We start from the raw sequence: 21366 nt of genomic DNA on the forward strand, positions 1-21366 counted from the left end.
GATTTGATGAATGAGAATGGATGGCGAAGATGGAAAGAATGTTATTTCTATTTGTTGGGAAATCTGGGCTGCAAAATCCAAATATTAAGAGTCAGGAATAAAGCTGGGGAATACGGTACATCTACATGCAGAGGCTGGGAGAGATTCTCTTCTGCAAACTGATCCCAGGTCAATTATTAATTTGAAATCAGCAACTGATGTACAGCTCTTAGCTAAATGTACAAAGAGATAATGGGATAACGACAGGTTCATAAAGGGTGACCACATATCAACAGTGATCTCATTGAATGGTAGAAAAGGCTTAAGGTGCTGAGTGTACTTCTCTTGACCCGGATGATTATAGCAAGATGAAGTTGGCAGCCAACAGAATTCAGGGACTGAGATGTATCCACAAAGGGATAGCCCTCCTCGTGTTGTAATGAGTATATTATAGACCCCATGGAAGTAGGTATTCCTCCACAGTTGTACGCAGTAAACCCATGATATAAACTGAAGTTGGCCTTTGAAAACTGATTGTGTTTCAAGAGCACAGTTCAATGTGTGTACATCATGTGCTCAGTGCTTACAGTAGAAAGGGAATATCTGCCCTCAACTTGAGTCATGCACATCTACATTTCTGCACAGGGCAGGTAAGAGTGCTAGATCTGCAAAATACATTGTCTATCAATTGAAGTGCAACAATTCCTTCAGATGCCATCCAACGCATCCCTTAAAAAAAAAAGAGCACAAGTAGGATGGGCAAATGTATATTAGCAGGTCTTACTCCTCCTTGAGAGAGTTAATTTCACTCCCTCAACTACCTTACCCAACATAGGACATCAAACCAAATCATATTCTCCCAATCCCCATCTTGTCCCCAAGAACTCTAGGAGGCATGAAATTAAAACCTCTTTGAAGATTAATATGTACACTTACAATGGTTACCCCAGAACCTTGGGCTTTCTGTGGGTTCATTGGATGTCACCTGCCCTGCATATTCCACTTGAGAGCAGGGGTCTCCTAATCACCTGATGACCCAAAAAAACCAGTGGGGGGCACTGAGTTAGAAACTACACTGTACGAGAAGGAACTGGGCGTGCTGGTAGAGTGATCACTATCAATATCTAGACAATGCACAGCAGTGATTAGGAAGGCTAATAGAATGTTGGGCTATATAATGCACTCAGTGGAGTTCAAGTCTAGAGACATTCTCCTAAAGAGGCTATGCCTTGAGTACAGTGTACAATTTTGGTCTCCATATTGTCTGAGGGATGTGAAGGCACTGGAGAGAGTTCAGAGAAGGGCAATTAGACTCATTCCAGGGGTATGAGTGATGAAGAAAGATTAAAAGAATTAAATCTTTTCAGCCTAAGTAGACGTAGAATGAGAGGAGACATGATAGAAGTGTTAAAAATCATGAAGGGTATAAGTAAGGTGAATGCCAGCTGCTACTTCAAAATTAACCCATCATGAATGACACAGGGCCATAGGTGGAGACTGGTTAAAGGGAGATTTCAGACTAACATCAGGAAGCAGTTCTTTACACAGTGAGTTGTGGACACATGGAACAAACTACCTAGTTGTGTAGTTGAGAGTAGTACCTTAGAGACTTTCAAATCTAAACTCGATAGTTATTCCAACACACTATGTGAAAAGGAATTTGGCAAGCTTTGTTAGCTTGAATGGCCTGTTCGCATCAAAAACTGTCTAATGTTTTCCAATGTTTTTTTAAAATTTTTTAATTAATTTCTCATGCGTTTCTACGATAAGAGTACAAAGAGAAAACCCAACAACAAAATGGAGATTTATACAGTGCGAAACAAACAAATCCAATATGTAATTCATAACAATAAGAAAAAGCACCCATGTTTTCTAATGTTAAGGGCAGGGAACTGAAGCACCTCAGTATTCAGATAAAACCTATTCACCATTTTGAACAAAGCGGTACTGACACAAGCTAATATTCCCTGGCACTGATATGCAAGATGACAAAATTCTTATCCCCCTCCCCACCTCCAACTTCCCTCCCTGTCTTGGGGAACTTCTTGGAGTGCTTCATCATATTTCCCAGTAGCTAGGTGGTGCAGTCCATATCTTCCCTCAAGGTTTAATGCTCTTTCCAAACTCTGATGATTCCCTTACAATTATGAGAGAGGGGTGAAACAAAGAAGAGATAAAGTGAGGAGGAAGAGGGAGAATAGAGGTGAGGGAGGGGAGGGGGTGAATGAGAAAACACAATCAAGCTGTCAAATAAATAGTTGCCACCAATGCACATCGGACATTATTATCATGGACTGGCTTTGCTTGTGAAGTTGCAGTTATAAAGACAATTTTAAGAGGGCATTTCAAATATGCAGCTTATTGTGACTTCCATTTCTGACTGGAATTTCGAAAGGTTGGCTAAATCTGCGCCGTGAATTTGCTGCCGTTGTTGCTGGATAGTGTGTTGCTGCTGCTACATTCAGCGTACATTGGCTACATTAAACATTGCAACTGCACTGCACTCTGGTGTTGCAGTCATGTAGCTGCATCATGTTATTATTGCATTGCACCTTGAGCCATTTTTCTGTTTTGCTGCACTATACCTTGTTCCTGCCACATTGTAGCATGCCCCTGTGCGGTTGCCCTGGGCTGCTTTGTTGTACACTGCAGTTTGCTGCTGCAGCTGCATCGTCATCATCACTGTTGTTGTATTGCAGATCACTGCAGTTGCAGTATATTTCATGTATGTTGTCACTGCTGTACAATGCCTTGGTTCTGCAGCTGTGAATCATCACTGTGGCACAGTACTTTATTATGTTACCGTTAGGTGCTGCTGGCATTTAAGTTGTTGCTTTTGCATTGTACCTTGTATTGCATTTTGCTGTAATAGCATTGAGCCCTACTGCTAGAGTACTGTATTGCTTTTCCTACTGTGTTGTGCCTAGTTACTATGTCGTAGTTTGGTGCTGCTGCATCACATCTTGCTGCTAACATATGATGGCTTTTTACTGTTGTATTGCACCTTCCGCCTTTCACATCATGTAACTGCATCTGCATTGCACCTCGTAGATGACTGCTGCAAATTTGTGTCTCGCTGTTTATGCTGCTGCATTTATTTAACTGTGGTACTGTACCATGTGGTTGCAGTATTTTCAGTCCTTTATCTTAGCACTGTAATCTACCTTGCACCAGTGTATCACTCAAATACACTGGCTCACTGTATTGCATGTTGCCTACGTTGTATTGCTCTTTGTAATCACTGCATTGCACAGTCACTGCTGCTGCATTGCATCTTACTGCTGCAATTTTTTCTGATGCAGCAATGTAGCCTCTACTATAACATTGCCCCTTTCTGCTGCTGTTCTATACACCGTTGAAGCAAGTGCTGATTAATTATTGTTTGTTGCTGCATTACGTAGCGTTGATCTGCTACACTTTGTTGGCATTGTGCTGCACCTTGCTGTTATTGCTTTGCACTTTCTTCCTGCTACATTGTCGTGTACCCACAGTTGATTTCATCCTGTTCAAACAGCAGCGGACCTTTATTCCTGGTTAACTTTTTGAAGCTTGGGCTTCGTTTGTGCTTTGCTCTCTGCTAATGCGCTACGCATTGCTGCTTCTCAATGAACAGTGGTGCTGTCTTATTATTTGTTACTGCTGCATTACGCCATCTTATCTCAATCGCAATTGTTACTGCATACTATACAATGGCTGTGTTCTACTTTCCAGTGAATGAAATGGATCTCATTTCTCCAGTATTACATTTTCTGCTTTTGCATTGTATACCATGGTTGCATTGCAATGCTTTCTCCCCCAGCTATTCTGCTGTACTTTATTCCACCAATATTGATCCTTACTGGTGGGTTAGATCTTAATTTTGCTGCACTGCTCCGTTCTGTCACAGTATTGCTGCACAACATGCTGCTGTGTTTCATCTTGCATTTGCTGTGCTGTAATCACCTGCATTATTTATTTCAAATGTTGCACACAACTACTTTTAAACTTGACACCATAACAGGACACTGCCAGCTGCTGTGACGATATCCTGACCTGAGTGAATTCCAATGGCTGAGTATCTCAGAGAGGGGAGCTGCGGTTCCAGCAAAGGATTAAGCATGCTTCCTTGCATCATGCATTGTGGAGGAGACAGACCACCATCAAATCAAAAGTGGAATGACTAGTGAATGGGCTACAGACAGACATTACCCCGAGATTGGATGGTCATAGGCAGCAGAATGGCACTAATGATTTGGCTAAAGCACAAACTAGCACTGATGCCTGTTGGATATGCAGTGCAGCTCTTTAGGCTAACCACCAACAACCCCTGTTAAACTGTTCACCTATACGGTGCACAGCCTGACGCGATGGAAGGTGATAGGGCATGCACTTCTGAAAGAAATACGATTGCGCAGGACTGAGGATCAGAAACCACCAAGGAGCTCGGTGAACACTGTGTTAAGCACCAGGCATGCAGCATCCAAGACAGCCAGCAAATGCCACTCTGTGGCTGCCACAGCAGGATGGCACGGAATAGGAGAACTCATGTACAATGCTGTTGCTATTGTGCAGTACTTACTCGCATGGGAAAGCCATGGTACGGCTGGACCTGAAATGACCATAAATCTGGTTTCTTCCAGTTTATTTTGCTTTATTTTCCAGGTGCTAGGCTCATAGCCACCTCATGGTGGTCAGAGAGATTTGGAGCAACACAAAACATCCGTCACTCAGAAGCTAACAGCCATGAGGTGACTGCATGCCTAGCAGCTGACGGAGTACAGATATTCCATGTCGCCTGAAACCTCTCTGCTTGTGCATGCAGAGCTCCCTCGTGGTTACCCAGATGCTGTGAGCTTTCTCTCGGCAGGCAATAGGCTTTAGCAGGAGCAGAACTGGCAAGGCTGACTGAGTTCAATATCCAAGAGAGAAGACCATCATACTGATGAATGGCTTGCAGACTAAATATACAGAACCCCCAACACAGGCAAACACACACACACACACACACACACACACACACACACACAAAATAAACCTATGATTTGTTAGTCCAGTGGAGGCTAGGCGCCCCCATTGGCAACCTTGTGCAGATCTTGTGCATCTCACTGGCGTCACTTCGGTAAACCTCAAGCAACTGGCACTCACCCACACGGACCCCGCACCAGCAGCAGCCCCTGTAAGTCTTGCGACTGACGAAAAAACGTTGAGTGCAAAGGTGGGTGGTCAGGTTGGTGTGCATCTCCATTGGCATGGCTACAATGCCAACTGACCTTGCACTCCCTGCCCGCAACTATGTGTAAAGGCTGTGGTGGTTGAGCAGCTTTAACTTCACCTGGCACCACGGATTCTTCCCCCCCCCCCACCGCCCATTCTCCAGCTGTCCAAGTAGATGGGGGAGCTCTCTTGTGCCCAGTGGCCTGCTCTCCAGTATAGATGCTGCCTTAGGAGTGCTCCAGCCAAGGCAACCTTACAATATGGAATAAACAAAATCATGTCAATAGAGCACTCAAGACAACATCCTTCAAAGTAATGTTGAATAAAGGGCCTCATTGGCCTGGAGTACCTTTTTGGTTGCATCGGTTTCTAAAGTTGGGTAGGTGTGTGGGGAGAGCAGAAGGTGTGCAACCAGAGTGCCCAAAGCAGCCTTTCTTTCACAGTTTAAAAAATCATGGGTTGAACCATTTGTTTAGCAAGAAACAATAAAGCCAAATTAACAAGTGACGTGGGGAACCATTCTTTGACTTCTTTATCTTTATGTGTCTAATTAGCATTGGACCCAACAAAAAGGCAACATGCTGCCTCCCCCTCCCCCCACCATTTTGCCCTTTGAATGCCATAGTGTCTTACGGCTAGTGCCATAGTGCACGGCATACTTCCAAAGGGTTAGAGGAGCAAGCCACGAAGTGGTGTGGTACGGCTCCGGAAGCGGCCAAGTGAGTCATCATCATGGCCCATTGTTGAGCACTGGCACCAGGCCATTAGTACCCAAACAACAAAATGCATATGGTAGTGATCAGGCACCCAAATAAACACGGAGCCTTCAGAGTCTGGGGATTAAAAAATAGGCAACCTTACTGAGGGCTCATCCTGACCTCAAATATGGCATCAAGACTTCTTCAGGTTCACAGCTGAAAAGTTGTTTGCAGAATATATTTATAATTCCTGCCAGTCAGTTTGCTTACCTTTAACCCACCAGTGAAAATTATTTTGTTGGAAGAGAATGGCAACTCATCTTTAAGCCCTGAAATTCTAGCTTGCTTACAGTAGTGTGTGGACTAGAATTCCTGTTAAGTGTTTTAAGGGCAGATTTAACTTGTTCATCAGAGAGTGGCACTAAGGAGTTGTCTGCCAAGGAAATAGACATGTTTTTCAATGTCCTCTGACCAGCCTGTCCAAGCAGCGGCATACCAACCATCCAGGAAGGACCTTGAGGACTGAAAGGTTAATCAGAAGAATTAGGAAGAAAAATCAAAGGCACATTGGGAAAAAAAAAGTTTTTTTGATCATGGAATAAAAATTGGCTTTGCATTATCCTATCAGGTAACTGCTTGCTTTTTGACTCATTTGAGAAGGTAGGGCAGAGTGAGAGCCCCAGTGGCGAGAGTTAGGGGTTGTGGCTATTGGAGGTGTGAGAGGAAACCTCTGGGATTGCTTCCAACTCAATACAGGTCACATTGCTTCAATGGTAGAGCCACGAGCCAGACTTGACCATTGTTGAATTTCACAGCATTCTTTACAAATGTAACTGGCACCTCAGGACTTCTATGAACTTTTGAATACAGACTCCCCTCATTATGACCTTCAGATGACAAACTCATTACATTTAATACCAAGCTAAATTAAAATTCAGCCAACATCTGTAAATAGTAGCCTGTCACCATTTTGCAGGTTGGTGTGGACATTCAGGTTTGGAAGAGCAAAGCAGAATCTTTGTGTCCACAATGTCAATAGATCAATTCAGCTTTGAGGGGAAAAAAAAAGAAAGTGCTGTTAAAGCAGCAGATCGATCAGCTTCTGAAAGGGGAAAGAGGAATTTTCTGACAAATGCCCCAAGCTTCCCTCCCACGTGTTTCCCTGACTTGTTGTTTCCTTGTCTTGTCTCTTGTTGCGATCAACAGCATTTGCTCTGCTTCTTCTGTACCCAGTTGGCAGGCTTTGGGGGGAGGGGGTCATCGCACTGCAGCTCAGGGTAAACTGTCATTCGGGTTTTCGACAGAGGCAAACCTTGCCCCTCAGAACACGCTGACAAATTTGACAGTCCACAAAATAACAAGTAAGAAAGTAAATCCCCAGATGGATTCAATCACTACCTAATTTTCACATCTTTCCTGTTCTAGCTTATTTTAGAGGGAGTTCATTTTGTGTCATTGGGCCCAGTTGGATACAGTCTGCTTCAAACAACCTATCACTGAACATTTCAACAGCCTCAGAAAACAGCTGATAAAACCGAGGTCCTTACCTAGGGCTGGGTCTGCACACTCTCTGTACTGTTCTGGAGTACAATATGGAGCATCCCCTAAACAAAGAGGAAAAAATTTGCGGTCAGAAGACTTATGCATATTAATAATTGCCTCTTTAGGAGGTTGCTTGCATCAATTACTTTATTACAGTTCCAATTATTGGATTGACTTACTATCCTGAAAGTCTCTTTGTGGAGATCTTTGAAGGAAAGTCACTCAAATCTTGCAAATACAGTCACGTTTCTGTTTGATTCAAGGCCACAATATAGGACCTTCCAAGTCCTACCGTCAAGGCTCTGAGTGGTTTTCCCATTGCCTTTTCCAACAGCCTTTACAACCTCCCCACTGTGCCCAGAGCGTGGCATGCCACACATACTGTGATCTTTCCTGGACCTCTGTGCCTGCACACGATTGTTCACATCCCATATCCAAACGAAAACCATCTCAAATTTGAGAAAAGATGCAAATCTAAAGAGTGGCTAGAAGTTACTGCAGTTGGCACCCAGCATTCATTTGCCACTGAACTGTCTTCAGCTGATGATGAACCATCATGCACTTTTAGCTGCTATACCATTCCATAAGACCAATGGTTGATTTCTCGAGGAGCAGAAGTAAAAAACATCAAAGTTGCTAAGACTTTCTGGAACCTTGAACTACTTTGCAGAGTTCAAGTCTCTATCACATAAAAAGCATATGGAAGCAGCTGAGACATTGCAAGGATTTACAAGAATGATGCTGAAACAATTATAAACAAAGATGGAATAAGCTGGGACTACTTTTCTCTACAAAAGGAAAAGAGAGGGCAGCCTTTTAGAGGCATGTAAGTTTATGAAGAGGTTTGATGGGACATACATAGAGAAAGGCAGAGGACAGGCCAAAAGTAGAAGACAGAAACATGTTACAAATAAGTTCAGCATTCATGTCAGGGGGAACTAAAACATGGAACAACAGGACAGTAGTTGAGGTAAATGCCATCGGTGCCATAAATTGGATAAGTATAAGAAAGAGAACAGAACAAAAGGATGTGCTGATGGGGTGAAAGGAAGTACAGCTAGGGAGACACACACAAAAGGCTGGAGGAACTCAGCAGGTCTGGTAGCATCTATGGAAAAGAGTAAACGTCGACTATTTACTCTTTTCCATAGATGCTGCCTGGCTTGCTGAGTTCCTTCAGCCTTTTGTGTGTGTTACTTTGGATTTCCAGCATCTGCAGATTTTCTCGTGTTTATGATACCACAGAAAACTTGTTGGATTAAATGACCAGTCTCTAAATTCTACGAGGGGTGATTGAGAAGTTCATGGCCGACGGCAGAAGGAGTCAATTTTAGAAAACCTAGCACACTTATTTTTCAATATAGTCCCCTCCTACACTTACGCACTTAGTCCAGCGGTCGTGAAGTATACGGATCTTGGACCTCCAGAAAGTGTCCACAGCAGGGGTGATTGATAACTTTGTGGCCTAAGGTAGAAGGAGATGAGTTATATGGCTCTCATTACATGCACATGCAGTTCAACTCTTTGAGTGATTATGCAGTAAGTTTGAAGTTAATAACTCATCAGGGGTGATTGATAAGTTCGTGGCCTAAGGTAGAAGGAAATGGGTTATTAAATTCAAACTTTCTGCATTATCACTCAAAGAGTCGGACTGCATGTGCATGTAATGAGAGCTGTATAACTCATCTCCTTCTACCTTAGGCCACAAACTTATCGAAGATCCGTATGCTCCACGACCGCTGGATTAAGTGTGTAAATGTAGGAGGGGACTATGTTGAAAAATAAATGCGCTAGGTTTTCTAAGATTGACTCCTTCTACCTTAGGCCATGAACTTATCAATCACCCCTCCTATGTCACTTATAGACAGCTTAGTCCCTTGACTAAGATGGTAGGATGGCAGAAGTAAGAGCTAACACTGACAACCAGTTGTTTTTAATCTAAAAGCTAAAAGTAAAAAAGCACAGATATACAAATCAGACAGAGAAAGAACAGTGGGAGTGTGCAAGGGGCTTACACAAGCACCAAAGGAGAGAACGAGGCAGAAACACAAACAATATAACATTTACAGTGTGGAATAGATCGAGGCGAGGGAAGGGTAGATGCCTGAATCAGGGACTTACACCGAAGCGGACAGTCATGCCCTGAGGAGGAGGTTCTCCAATCCGTACACACAGAAAAGCCAACATACAAGTTTTCTGATTGTTTTCCCTGTTGCCGGTGATTCCAGGAATTAAGATAAGAATTTCAGATCAAAGCTACACTTGCCAAATCTCTTCCTGTCGCTGTGCCAACTGATAACTTCCAGTTAAACAATAATATTTAAGGTGGTTTCACGTGCAATCACACTGGGAGTGAACAAAGTGTTTAAGCTACCCGTCCTCCCAACTGCTGCCATTCAAAGGACAATTGCCATCCCTAAGCTTGCTTTCTGGTGGCAACAGATCCCCTGCATGACCATTTCTTTTGGCCTCACTTTACATTTTCCATTGGCACCCATGGGCATATTGTATCTGGAGGAAGAAAAGGTAAGGAACCAAAGCAAGTACATGTTTGATAGAGCTATTTAGAAAAGCATATAATTCAGACAACGGTAGTAGAATAATTACAAGCATGTATAAGGGTTTGTCAAATCTTAAAACATCTTCAACTTCATATATAAAACAAAATGGGAGAAGGAAGGAGGGATAATAATATCTGAGGAAGAACAGACAATAATATGGAGGTATCAATGGAAGTGTACCAGTTCACAGAAACGGAGGGAGTTCGGGTGGAAAAACTTGATAAGATATTTTATTACACCCTCTCAGAAATCCCATTATGATAGTAACCTCACTGTTTGCTGGAGAAATTGTGGAAATCAAAATGCAAACCATTATCCTATTTTCTGGAAATGCCTCATTATCAAAGACTATTGGAGTGGGATACACAAGGCCCTACAAGACACCTTTAAATGTGAAACACCTTTAGAAAGTAAGACCATATATTTTGGGTATATACCTCAAGAATGGTTGAAAAGAGATAAATATTTAATGAATATACTGCTGGTGGCTGGTAAAAAGACTCTTACCAGGAAATGGTTATCACAGGAGAGCCCAACTTTAAATGTACGGATGGAAATTATGATGGACATTTACAAAATGGAGAAGATAACAGCATCTGTTAATCATAAGTTGGAACAATTTGATTCACACTGGGAAAAATGGTTTAAGTACATAACATTTCATAGGCCTGATTTTATTCTCACAAGTCAATGAATATGTTGTAAAAAAAAAATCACTCCCTACGTTGTACATAGTTTTCTTCTTTTGATTGTTCTTTCTTTCCTCTCCTTTCTATAAGTGTCTACTTCAGATAAAAATTGTGTGGAGATTTGTGACAAATATGACTATATGATATATATGTACAGTATCTGAAATACATCTTGTGGAAAGATTTGTTTGATAATGAACGTCAATGAAAAATAAATTACAAAAAAAAGGTAAGGAAAGATGCTCTGCATCTGAAGTTATATCAGATGCAAGTGGCCCTTCATGTCCATGTACAGTTGCACCTACTTGGGTTTTGTTCATGAAACTTTTCTAAGTCTTCAGTTGTGACAGTGTTCTACCCATCTGCTGGGGCCCAAGCTTCAGCCAAGTAGCACAGCTGGCACACCATTACCAGTGTCTTCCAAGTGGCTGCGCATCAATAAGGCAATACAACAGTTGGCACAAATAAGAAATGTAACTCCTAGTTTGCAAATGGGGGTGGGGGAAAGGAGAGGGATTGGTTGATGTCGTTGAGTGGGGGAATAAGGATTCCCTGGAGAGCAAGGCATTATTAATTGTTGGGAGATGATGGCATATGGGTCTCTGTGCCACCATAGGCTTCCAGTCCAGAACTATGTAGCTCTTCAAATTCTTCAATGACAGCCTCTGACAAGCGCCAAGCACAGATGGCCTGAGATACTTGCAGTTGCTGCAATTGTCATCAATAAACACTGCTACAGTTTAAGGCAGCACTTCGGATGCCTTGACTGTGGAGTGCTCAACAATACAGCCCAGTCAAGACACCAGGATTATTGGAGCTTGTGGTGCACCTACAGAAAGACTGGTAACTTCAATGTAGAGATGAACATGAGCATGTGTATGCAGACACCACCTGACAAAGTCTCTTATGGGCTACTGGCAACAATGTGCCAGGCTGCCATCAGTGAGACTTTCCCTAAAGGCTTCCAACCACCCATTGTGTTGAGAGACTTTTAAGATGTCTCCACCATGCTGTCATCAAACCATCTTTTTACTATGTTGTTCATTGCAGCAAAACTTTAGCCCAGCAATCTGATACTGGCATGAAGATAATACATTATGGACACCACATCAAGAACACCCTCTAGACAACTTTAAACATTAATGAACCAAATTTTAATTCTTCAAGATTGATGCACGTGCGATGGGTTTTCAGCAATGCAATGCTTACCTCCATTGTCACACCAACGTTAAAATTCATCAGTCTTGTTCTCACAGCCTCCTAGCAATGTTAAAGCTCTATCTGCAAACCGCTTTCTGATCAGGCATTCTCCACCATGAACGTGTCCATGAGTGCTCAGGGTCATGGCCTTGGGTTCCTTCTGAGCGATTTCTTATAATGAGGTATTTTGGTGCTGTGCATCAGTGCGAGTAGAACTACCCACCACCTTGAGATGGGTCATCTGACAGCTCACTGATCTTCCCAAACCAGAAACTGCCAGCATAGCCTAGGTCCTGCATTGCTTTCTGCTATGTATGGCACTCCATTGTCATGGTTCCTCCACAGGGGAACGTGCAACAGAGGAGTCTCTTACTTATGGGCTGTTCCCAGGACACACATCGAGACAAACATCAAAGTCTGCCTGAAAATGGTCTTCTAGCATAGGATCATGTCCATAAGGGGACGCTGCAGACTGTTACGTTCCAGGCTGCAGGAGCACGTGCTGAGAGATGCACTGAAGCTCAATGCAGCCAGTGCCACGGCTGTGTAGGGAAGGGCCACAGTCTGGGCTCCTTCCATTACTGCACAAGAGGCTGAATCAAGTGGGAAAGCCCTCTGAATAATGAAATGGTGCACCACCCCGGGGGGTGGGGGGGGGGTTGGGGACAGGAGTGGCAATGGTGGAAAAGTTTTAAGAAACAAGTTAACACTACTGTATGTAATGAAGCGCCTTCAAACCAGTTGCATCAGGCAGATGGGATTTGTCAGCCGTGGTTGACAGCTCATCTAGGAAGAGGCAAACTCTGACCTCAAGCCTCCGCTGGCTTGCGGCTCTACTGTCTCACAGGGGAGGCTTTGGGAGTAAACCCCGAGGAAAAACCCGGAGCTGGGGTCCCTAAGGCAGTTGAGTTCAATGCTGACTGGCAACTCCTGTGATGCTGCTGGAACCAAACTGTATCAGTCTCTGCAATTCCGTTGGGTTCATCAGCTACTTAGACAGGGGTAGCCCGATGTATGGGCAACAACTTGCTCTCCATATTGTACTGCCCTGGCCTATGTATCATATAGACAGTTGGGACACAACAACCATGATGGAGGGCATCAATGTAATGACCATGAATATAAAAGTTTTGAACTATTTCTTCTTTTGTATATACATTTTATTATGAATAAAGTTACTTTTGGAAATAAAAAAAAATGCAAAGCACTCAAATGAGTGAAATGCCTTGAGGCTGTTAACTACACCTCGACAAGTTCTGTCACTGAAAGGCAGCATTGCCACGCTGTGATTTATGGTCAGTGCAACTTTTGGCACCAATAAGAAATGACAAGTAACCAGGGTGCACCCTATACAACTGCAGGGCAGCCCAACCCATCCTGGAACAATAAGCTGACCAATCACCAGAGACAGGCACTGAGGCACGTGACCCTGGCACTGCTATAGATTATCATGGAGATATCTCATGAGAACAGGGGCAATGTGACAGACCACTCTCTCTACAGATACTCTCAGCATTTTGTTTTTAATCACACAACAGAGTTCTGAAAACCCATATGAAGTTATCACCTGCAGACAAGCATAGGATGTGGACTCCTTAGCAAGCAATTGGCTGTAACAATCTGCAATGGCTTTACTCAGAAGCCACCTTTCTCTTCAAAGAACACAGGGGTTCTTGCCTTCTTGCTCCTCCTCCACTTCCAGCAGAGTACCCTCTCCTACCTTAATCTCCAAGTCTTGTGGGGAGTGCACCAGAACTGATGATTGTGGGAGTTATGTTTCAGTGATATAAATGTTGGGTTTGGGCCTCTTGCTCCCAGCACTGCATCCTAGACCACACCAGGGGAAAGCAGAGAGTACTGCTGGTGATAACATGGCCAACACCTGTGGAAGAAAATAAAGCGTACTTCAGCCCTGTGTTGTGCCTTCTCTCTGATGCTCAGACAACTGCAAGCACGGGTGGAATGAGATACATGTAGTTGCTGGTACTATTGGTATTTTGAGGCAGTGCTTCAGAGCTTTAACTGAGTTGACCCGAAACACAGACATGCACCTTTTGCCTCCACAGATGCTGTTTGAGCCACTGAGTTCTTCCAGCATTCTGAATGTTGCTCCAGATTTCAGCATCTGCAGTCTCTTTTGTTTTCAAATCGTTGGCACATTGTTTACAACACAGAGGACCACAGGTTTTGGTTGCCAGAACATTCTGCAATACCAGTGTGCAATGTAAGTTCAGGAGCAGAAGCTTGGGAAGGATGTGTGGCATTGGAGTACCTCTGACCATTGCCCAGTGACCTCCTCCAGAATCAGCTGTGACTTTGCGGGGAGGAGGAGGCTGCTGCAGTCTGAGGTTAGGCTCACTCTTCCGCATGATTCTGAGGCAGACCTCCTGATGCAGAATCAGGTTCCTGCTGTGTCACAGCCAGACTTCGCTATATAGTGAGGGAGTGTGAGGAGGAAGAAACACAGGAAATAAAAGCAATAAGAAGCCTATCCTGTCGCTTGGATCCACTCCACCATTCAATATCATGCCTGATCTTTGGTCTTAGCTCCACTCTGCCTGTATCCCTTCTAACACAAAGCAGCCAGGGACAGCTCACGTGTATTTTAAGCACCATGTGTACTTTGCACTATATAACATTCAAAGTAATGGCAGTCAATCTGAGCTGGATGAAATCTGGAAACGTTTTGCACTTGCTGGAGTATTTAGATAGGATAGCAGCTTCCTCCATCACCACCCTCTACCTGTGCTTCACTGCAGGCAGGGTATTGGTATCTGTGAGCACTCACATCCTCTATTCCAGTTACTCTGGAAGGATTGATGTTGCAATTTGAGAAATACCTGTGTTTTGGGAGTTGTGCCATTCATTTCATTCTCCTGCTGCAGAGTGTCGCCATGCTTTACTCCCTGAGAAATAGGCCCAGTTGTGCATAATGGAGCGCGAAAATGGCTAGTGAAGGGCCATCAGGATCCACAAGGACCGAGGCTTTTTGACATTCTTTTGTGAGGATCACTCAAAAGGGCCATGGTGTTGTAAAAGGAAGAGCAATACAAAAAATATTCTCTGTTCTGAGGTAAAATCCTGAACCAACATTATCCAGTGAACATAAAACATCTGTGGTAATGTTCATGTTGATGCATCCTTTCCAAGATCAGAGGCTGGGGGGATGCAACTTTGTAATGCTGATAAAAGTAATTGTTTTGTTACTCCACTCCGCGCCTTGCGGTGCACCTGTGGCAACCTTGCCATTTCTTTAGCATTTGTCTGTTTTTTTTTTAATGAGGCTGAGTTGCTAGCTCAACACTCGACCCTCAACCCAGTACAGATGAAAAGCGTGCAAATTACCAGCTGGACTTGAACCCGCGATCACTCACCTCAAAGTCCGGTGCTGATGTCACTACACCACCAACCAGCTTGAGAAAAGTAAAGAATAGCTTGATTTGAAACATACAGTGAAGTGCGTCGTTTGCGTCAAATCAAATCTGCATGGGTTGTGCTGGGCAGCCCACAAGCGTTGCCATGCTTCCAGTTCTAATATAGTATGCCCATAATTCACTCCTCTGTAAATGTAGGGTTTTGGAATGTGGATGAAATCCGGAGCACCCGGAAGAAACCCATACTGGTGTTGTGATAGCGCTACACTAACAACTACACTACCACATATCATTCTGATACCTCTGTTTCACGATACTCTGCTCAGAAACGTGAAAAATATTAAATACCCTGAATAAGAGTATCCAGGTTAATTTACAGGATAGTGTAAATTCCACTTTGCTCCTCCTAGGGAATCCAAATGAACCCCATCTAGCCCCAGAAGTGCACAAGCTGATGAATGATAGGGCCATGGCACACACTGACTGAGACACAACACAGCAGTTTTACCTGATATTAACTCATTGGCACTAGACGTTTCACACTTACGTAGTGTTTTGTTTTACAAATTAAAGAACTGTGATAAAGGAAGATACGCATCAGGGTCTTCCACAGTGACTTCTGAGCAAAGGGCTGTGATCCTCGACATGTTAGTTAGCATTCCTTATTAACACTTCCAGTAGTATTTTCACTACCCAAGATTCAAAGTACATCTATTATCATAGAATGTATAAATTATACACCTTGAGATTTGTTTGCTTATAGCCAGCCACAAAGCAAGAAACCCGAAGATCCCAATTTTAAAAAAAGAAAGACTGTAACCACTGCGCAGAGAATAAGGGGGAAAGAAGACACACTCCATGAAAACAATAGAAGCAAATGACAGCATTCTGAACCAGACTGAGTTCTTAGATCTGCTCCCCAGAGCAGGCAGAGTAGTAGGCCCAAGCCTTGATTTCAGTTCATTATATTAGCAGGGCAAAAATGCCATGAAACTCGCCAAGACAATTCCGTCAGAGAGAGGAATGAACATCACAGGAAAGCAAGCAAGATCAGCCTGACCCTCTCCTCCGGTCCCGACATTCAGGCTTTCCAGTTTATCTGAACTGGCGTTTAAATTGTCTAAGCACCAGGTAGTGCCTCGGTCTAGGACCTGGGCCCCGGCACAGCGACACACCCGAAGCTGTTCTCGATCTCAGCAAATTAGCTCGGCTCTTGGAGCAATCCAACTTCGCACTCGGGTTAGGTAGATGAACATCGAAACTCTTCTGCATTGACTCCTCTCCTCTTCAAATTGCTCGTTCCAACAGCAACAGCGATACCAACCCTATCTGCGACCCCATCTTGAATATGTTGCGTTCCAGCTTTGTGATATGCCAGTACGGCTCATCCTTTGAATCAGCTTCACTTCTGCTTGCTTCTTCATTGTTTGCGGTGATAGTTGACCATAATTTACTTCATTAAAGGTGTTATTAGTAATAATCTTAGAAGGATTTCTGGCCCTCTGAACTACCAGTAAGCTGTTGCACAATTTCAGTGGTGCCATCTTAACCGCTCCCTCCATGTTTAGTTTTTCAAACCTTTCAATGTGCCGTGGTAGCACTGTAAGTGATGATAATGAAAATGTATCGCAATATGCTGCCTATTTCAAAACTGAATCAAATTCCCAGAGCATTTGCATTGATTTCTGCATTTCTCTCTGTGCATCTTCAGGAGTGGAGAGGTTGTTAATGAACAGTTAACCCAGAGCTCTGGACTAATGGCCCAGAAACATTGAAATCCCATTACAGAAGCTGGGAAATTTAAACTTAGCTAATTAAGCATACCTACAATAAAAAGCTGTATCATTAATAGTGGCCGTGAAAGACTGGATTATTGCAAAAATATAACGGAGTTTACTTCTGTTTCTGGAGATCTGCCATCTTGACATGACTCCCTCCCACAAGAATATGGTTTATGCACAACTGCCCTGTGAAATGTTACATCATGGGAAATTAGGGACGGGCAATAAATGCTGACCTTACCACCAAAGCCTACACCGCACAGAAGAATTGAAAAATAGCAATGTTGAATAAGTTATGTGACTCCATTTCTTGCTGATCCCACTGCTTAAAGTGTTGAAGAAGATTGAAATTCACAAGGACGAGAGTGGAAGGCGGATGGGTGTTCAGCGACATCTTCCTGCGTGTGAGTGGTCTCTCTCTTCCTCTCGCTCGATGCTGCCAGAGTCCATGGGTCTTGGGCAAGGTTTAATTGACGTGGTTGTGGAAGGTTTAATTGACATGGTTGTGGATTGGACTCTTTCGTTCATGTTATGATGTGCTTCTGGTTTCTGGATGCACCTTTTTTTGTTGCTGGTTTGTGGTCCAGTTAGATGAGCGCTGCGGCAACAGAACACCACTGTTGTAATTTCTGCCTAGTCAATCATGGAAAGAAACAAAAGAAGGAAACCAGACAACAGCGTGAATGGGGTTGATTCTAATCAACAGAACAACACCTCGCTCGGTAGGGGTAGTCATGGGCTGCAGGTGACACCAGACCGTCATCCAGAGACTGTAAGCAATAGGGAAAGGATAAGGGTAGCAACGTGGAACATCCGTACACTTTACCAGAAAGGAAAGATGGACAACACTTTAAATGAAATGAAAAGGTTGGAAGTTGATACTGTATCTTAGGCCTGTCAGAAATTAGATGGACCGACGGTGCCTATGAGCAATGTAAATCTCAGGATATAAAACAAGTCATGGGAGATTTTAACTCCAAAGTTGGACAGGAAAGGGTTGATAACATCATAGGACTTTTTGGATTAGGGGAGAAAAATGAAAATGGAGAAAGGTTTACTGATTGGTGTGTCAGAAACAACCAAGTGATCACCAATACTTGGTATAAAAACCATCCACGTAGATTGTGTACTTTGATTAGCCCTGGAGATAGAACAAGGAATCAAATAGATTTCATTACCATCAATGAACACTTTAGAAATAATAACACAAATTCTAAGGCCCACATAGGAGCAGACTGTGGTTCAGATCACCATCCAGTAATAGCTACAATCAAAACAAAATTAAAGAAACTGAAACATGGAAAAAAGAGAAAGTAGTATATGTTGGGAGAACTTAAAAAAGATAGCATACTTAAGCAATAATTCAAAACAGCTGTAGAAGAACACCTCAACGAAAACGTAACAACACCTATTTGAGACAGATTTAAATATGCTATACAGCAATCAGCAGAGGAGATAATCCCAGTACAAGAAATCCAACACACCAACAAGGGGTGGATAACCAAAGAAATTCTAGATCTGATGGAACAAAGAAGGTTAGTGAAGAATAATGAAGTGCAATACAGAGAGCTAGACAGACAGACCAGACAATTGTGCAATATTGCAAAGGAAGAATGGCTGAATCAAAAATGCAATGAAGTAGAAGGCCATATTAACAACAGCAAAGAAATGCACAAGAAAATTAAGGAAATTACTAGAATTAAGAAAACCTCCTCTACAGGATGCATAAGATCAGCAGACGGATCCATACTAACAGATCCAGATAAAGTATGTGAGAGGTGGATTCAGTATATAGAGCAGCTTTTTGAAGATAATAGAGGGGAACCCCCAGATATTAAACACCCTAATTCTGGCCCACCTATTACCAAAGAAGAAATAACTAAAGCAGTGAAAAGCATGAAACATGGTAAAGTCACTGGACCTGATGAAACTTCAGTGGAAATGGTACAAGCCGTAGAAGATCTGGGCATAGATATTCTTTTTGAACTGTTTAATGGCATATATGAGTCTGGTGTATTTCCTGACGATCTCTTGAAATCAATATTTATAACTCTGCCAAAAATTCCTGGAACTATTGACTGTGAAAATTATAGAACAATCAGTCTTATGAATCACATAATAAAGATTTTGTTGAGACTTGTTCTGAGTCAAATTAAAAATAAGTTAAGATCAGAAACTTCTAAACTGCAATATGGAGTTATTGAGGATAGAGGAACTAGGAACACAATTTTCATACTATGAATGCTTTCAGAAAGGACAATTGAATATCAAAATAATGTCTTTTTATGTTTTATTGATTTCAGTAAAGCATTTGACAAAGTGCAACATGAAAAATTATTTCAAATTCTCGTTAAACTAAACATTGATGGAAGAGACCAACAACTGCTTCAAAATTTATATTGGAATCAAATGGCAGTGGTAAAATTTGATGATAATATAAGCAGTTGGACTAAAATTCAAAGAGGAGTTAGACAGGGATGCGTTGCCTCACCAGAATTATTTAATATCTATAGTGAAATGATTCTCAGTGAAATAGAAGACCGAGATGGGATAAAAATTGGAGGTGTTAACATCAACAATATAAGATATGCAGATGATACCACCCTAATAGCAAGTGCTGCAGAAGACCTACAAATCCTCCTGACAAAGCAGTACGAACAAGTGCAGATTTTGGTCTAACCATCAACTGTAAAAAAAAAACACAAATGTATGGTAATATCAAAACAGCAGGATACTCCCAACTGCCAGTTGTACATCGGTAACCAAGAGATTGAACAAAAGACCAGCTTTAATTACCTTAGTAGCTTTATATCACAAGATGCTAGAAGTAAAGTAGAAATAAAAAGAATTGCAATTGTGAAAACCAACTTCCAAAAAATGAAACCCATTTTTACCAACAGACACATTTCTATGACAAGGCTTAGGCTACTAAAATGTTACATCTGATCAACCTTGCTGTATGCTTCCGAATCACGGACCATAACACCAGAACTCCAAAGAAACTTAGAAGCAACAGAAAAAGTGGTTTCTTAGAAGAATGCTGACAATATCATATAGAGATAGGGTAACTGATGAGACAGTACTCCAATGCGCCCATACAAAAAGATCTTTATTGAGAACATTAAATAAGAGAAAACTTAAATTCCTGGGCCATGTCATCAGAAAGGGAGAAATAGAATGCCTTACATTACAAGGCCGTATGCCTGGGAAATGCAGAAGAGGAAGGCAAAGAAGAAAATATATGGACACTGTGAAAGAACTAACAGATCTAAGTGTGCGAGATATCATTGACGTGCGAGAGATCGTTCGATGTGGAGAGCCATAATCGCCCAAGCGTGTAACGCGCAAGGCACATGAAGAGAGAGGGTCTGTGCGATTTTGCTCAGGGCGGACTAGTGCTGCAGCCTTCAGATAGCAAGAGAAGTGGTGCTGGATCCAACTGAACTGAATATGCTTGAACTCTTTCGATGCCTTTGTGATTTACTGTTTTATATTCTGTGTTTTTCACCCTTTTTTTTGCCGTTTGCTCAATCTATTCTTTTTCTAAAAGTGTGTTTGGCGGGGGGGGGGGCGGGATGAGGTTTGGTGTTTTTCTTTAAATGTGTCCATGGTTTTCTTTGTTTTGTAGCCGTCTGTGGGAAGACAAATCTCAGGGTTGTATACTGCATGCAGACTTTGATTATAAATATACTTTGAATCTTGAATCTTTGAATTTTCAGAGTCACAGGCTGGTCAGCAAGGAGGAAATTTTGGCTAGACTGTTGAAACTGCAAACTTTACAAGGAGAGTAGAATCAAGTTGCTGGTTTGCACTGTGTTGCTTTGTTGCTTTAACTTTATTCATTCATGGGCTGGAAGGTCTTGCAACTTTCTGATGCTGATGTCGAGTCATCTATTTGAAACACTGCTTGATAAATAACTTGCCACCACAGAACAGTCCGCCCATGCAGCCCAACTGTCTGGCATTGATGTCAACCTCTTCCTAGGCTACTGCTTCTCTACTGGTATCACTCTCTGATCTGTTCTGCAGCAGAGTGTCTATCCACTTCACTGTAAATGTTTGGCTGCTAATTGTCTCCATGGGGTAGCAAGTTCCACTTTGTTGCAACTCTCTGGGGAATAGAGTTTCTCCTGAATTGCCTGCCAAGCTCCCTTCACTGTGTCAGTAACTTTAAACACACTGCATCGATCATAAAGCACTTTAAAACATCCTGAGGTCATGAGAGGCAAACTGCTCTTTCATTTCAACTATTAGGTTTATTAGTAACTATCTTATATTTATAACCTATCCCAGAAAATGCAACTATCTTCCCCACACCCAACTTTAACTCAGTCACTGGGCTTCTAATA

The 21366-nt window shown here is 42.5% G+C and overlaps 1 protein-coding gene across 2 annotated transcripts in view; it reads right to left on the reverse strand.

Annotated features, from left to right (window-relative positions):
- asic1b (acid-sensing (proton-gated) ion channel 1b) overlaps positions 1–21366 on the reverse strand; it is a 928708-nt gene that overhangs the window by 64850 nt on the left and 842492 nt on the right. For both annotated transcript variants that reach the window (XM_072248709.1, XM_072248708.1), the window contains exon 5: positions 7418–7474. In XM_072248709.1, coding sequence (XP_072104810.1) covers positions 7418–7474 — 57 coding nt within the window. The remainder of the gene's footprint in view (positions 1–7417; positions 7475–21366) is intronic.

This window comes from Mobula birostris, chromosome X, assembly GCF_030028105.1.
Source record: "Mobula birostris isolate sMobBir1 chromosome X, sMobBir1.hap1, whole genome shotgun sequence".
Taxonomy (NCBI): Eukaryota; Metazoa; Chordata; class Chondrichthyes; order Myliobatiformes; family Myliobatidae; genus Mobula; species Mobula birostris.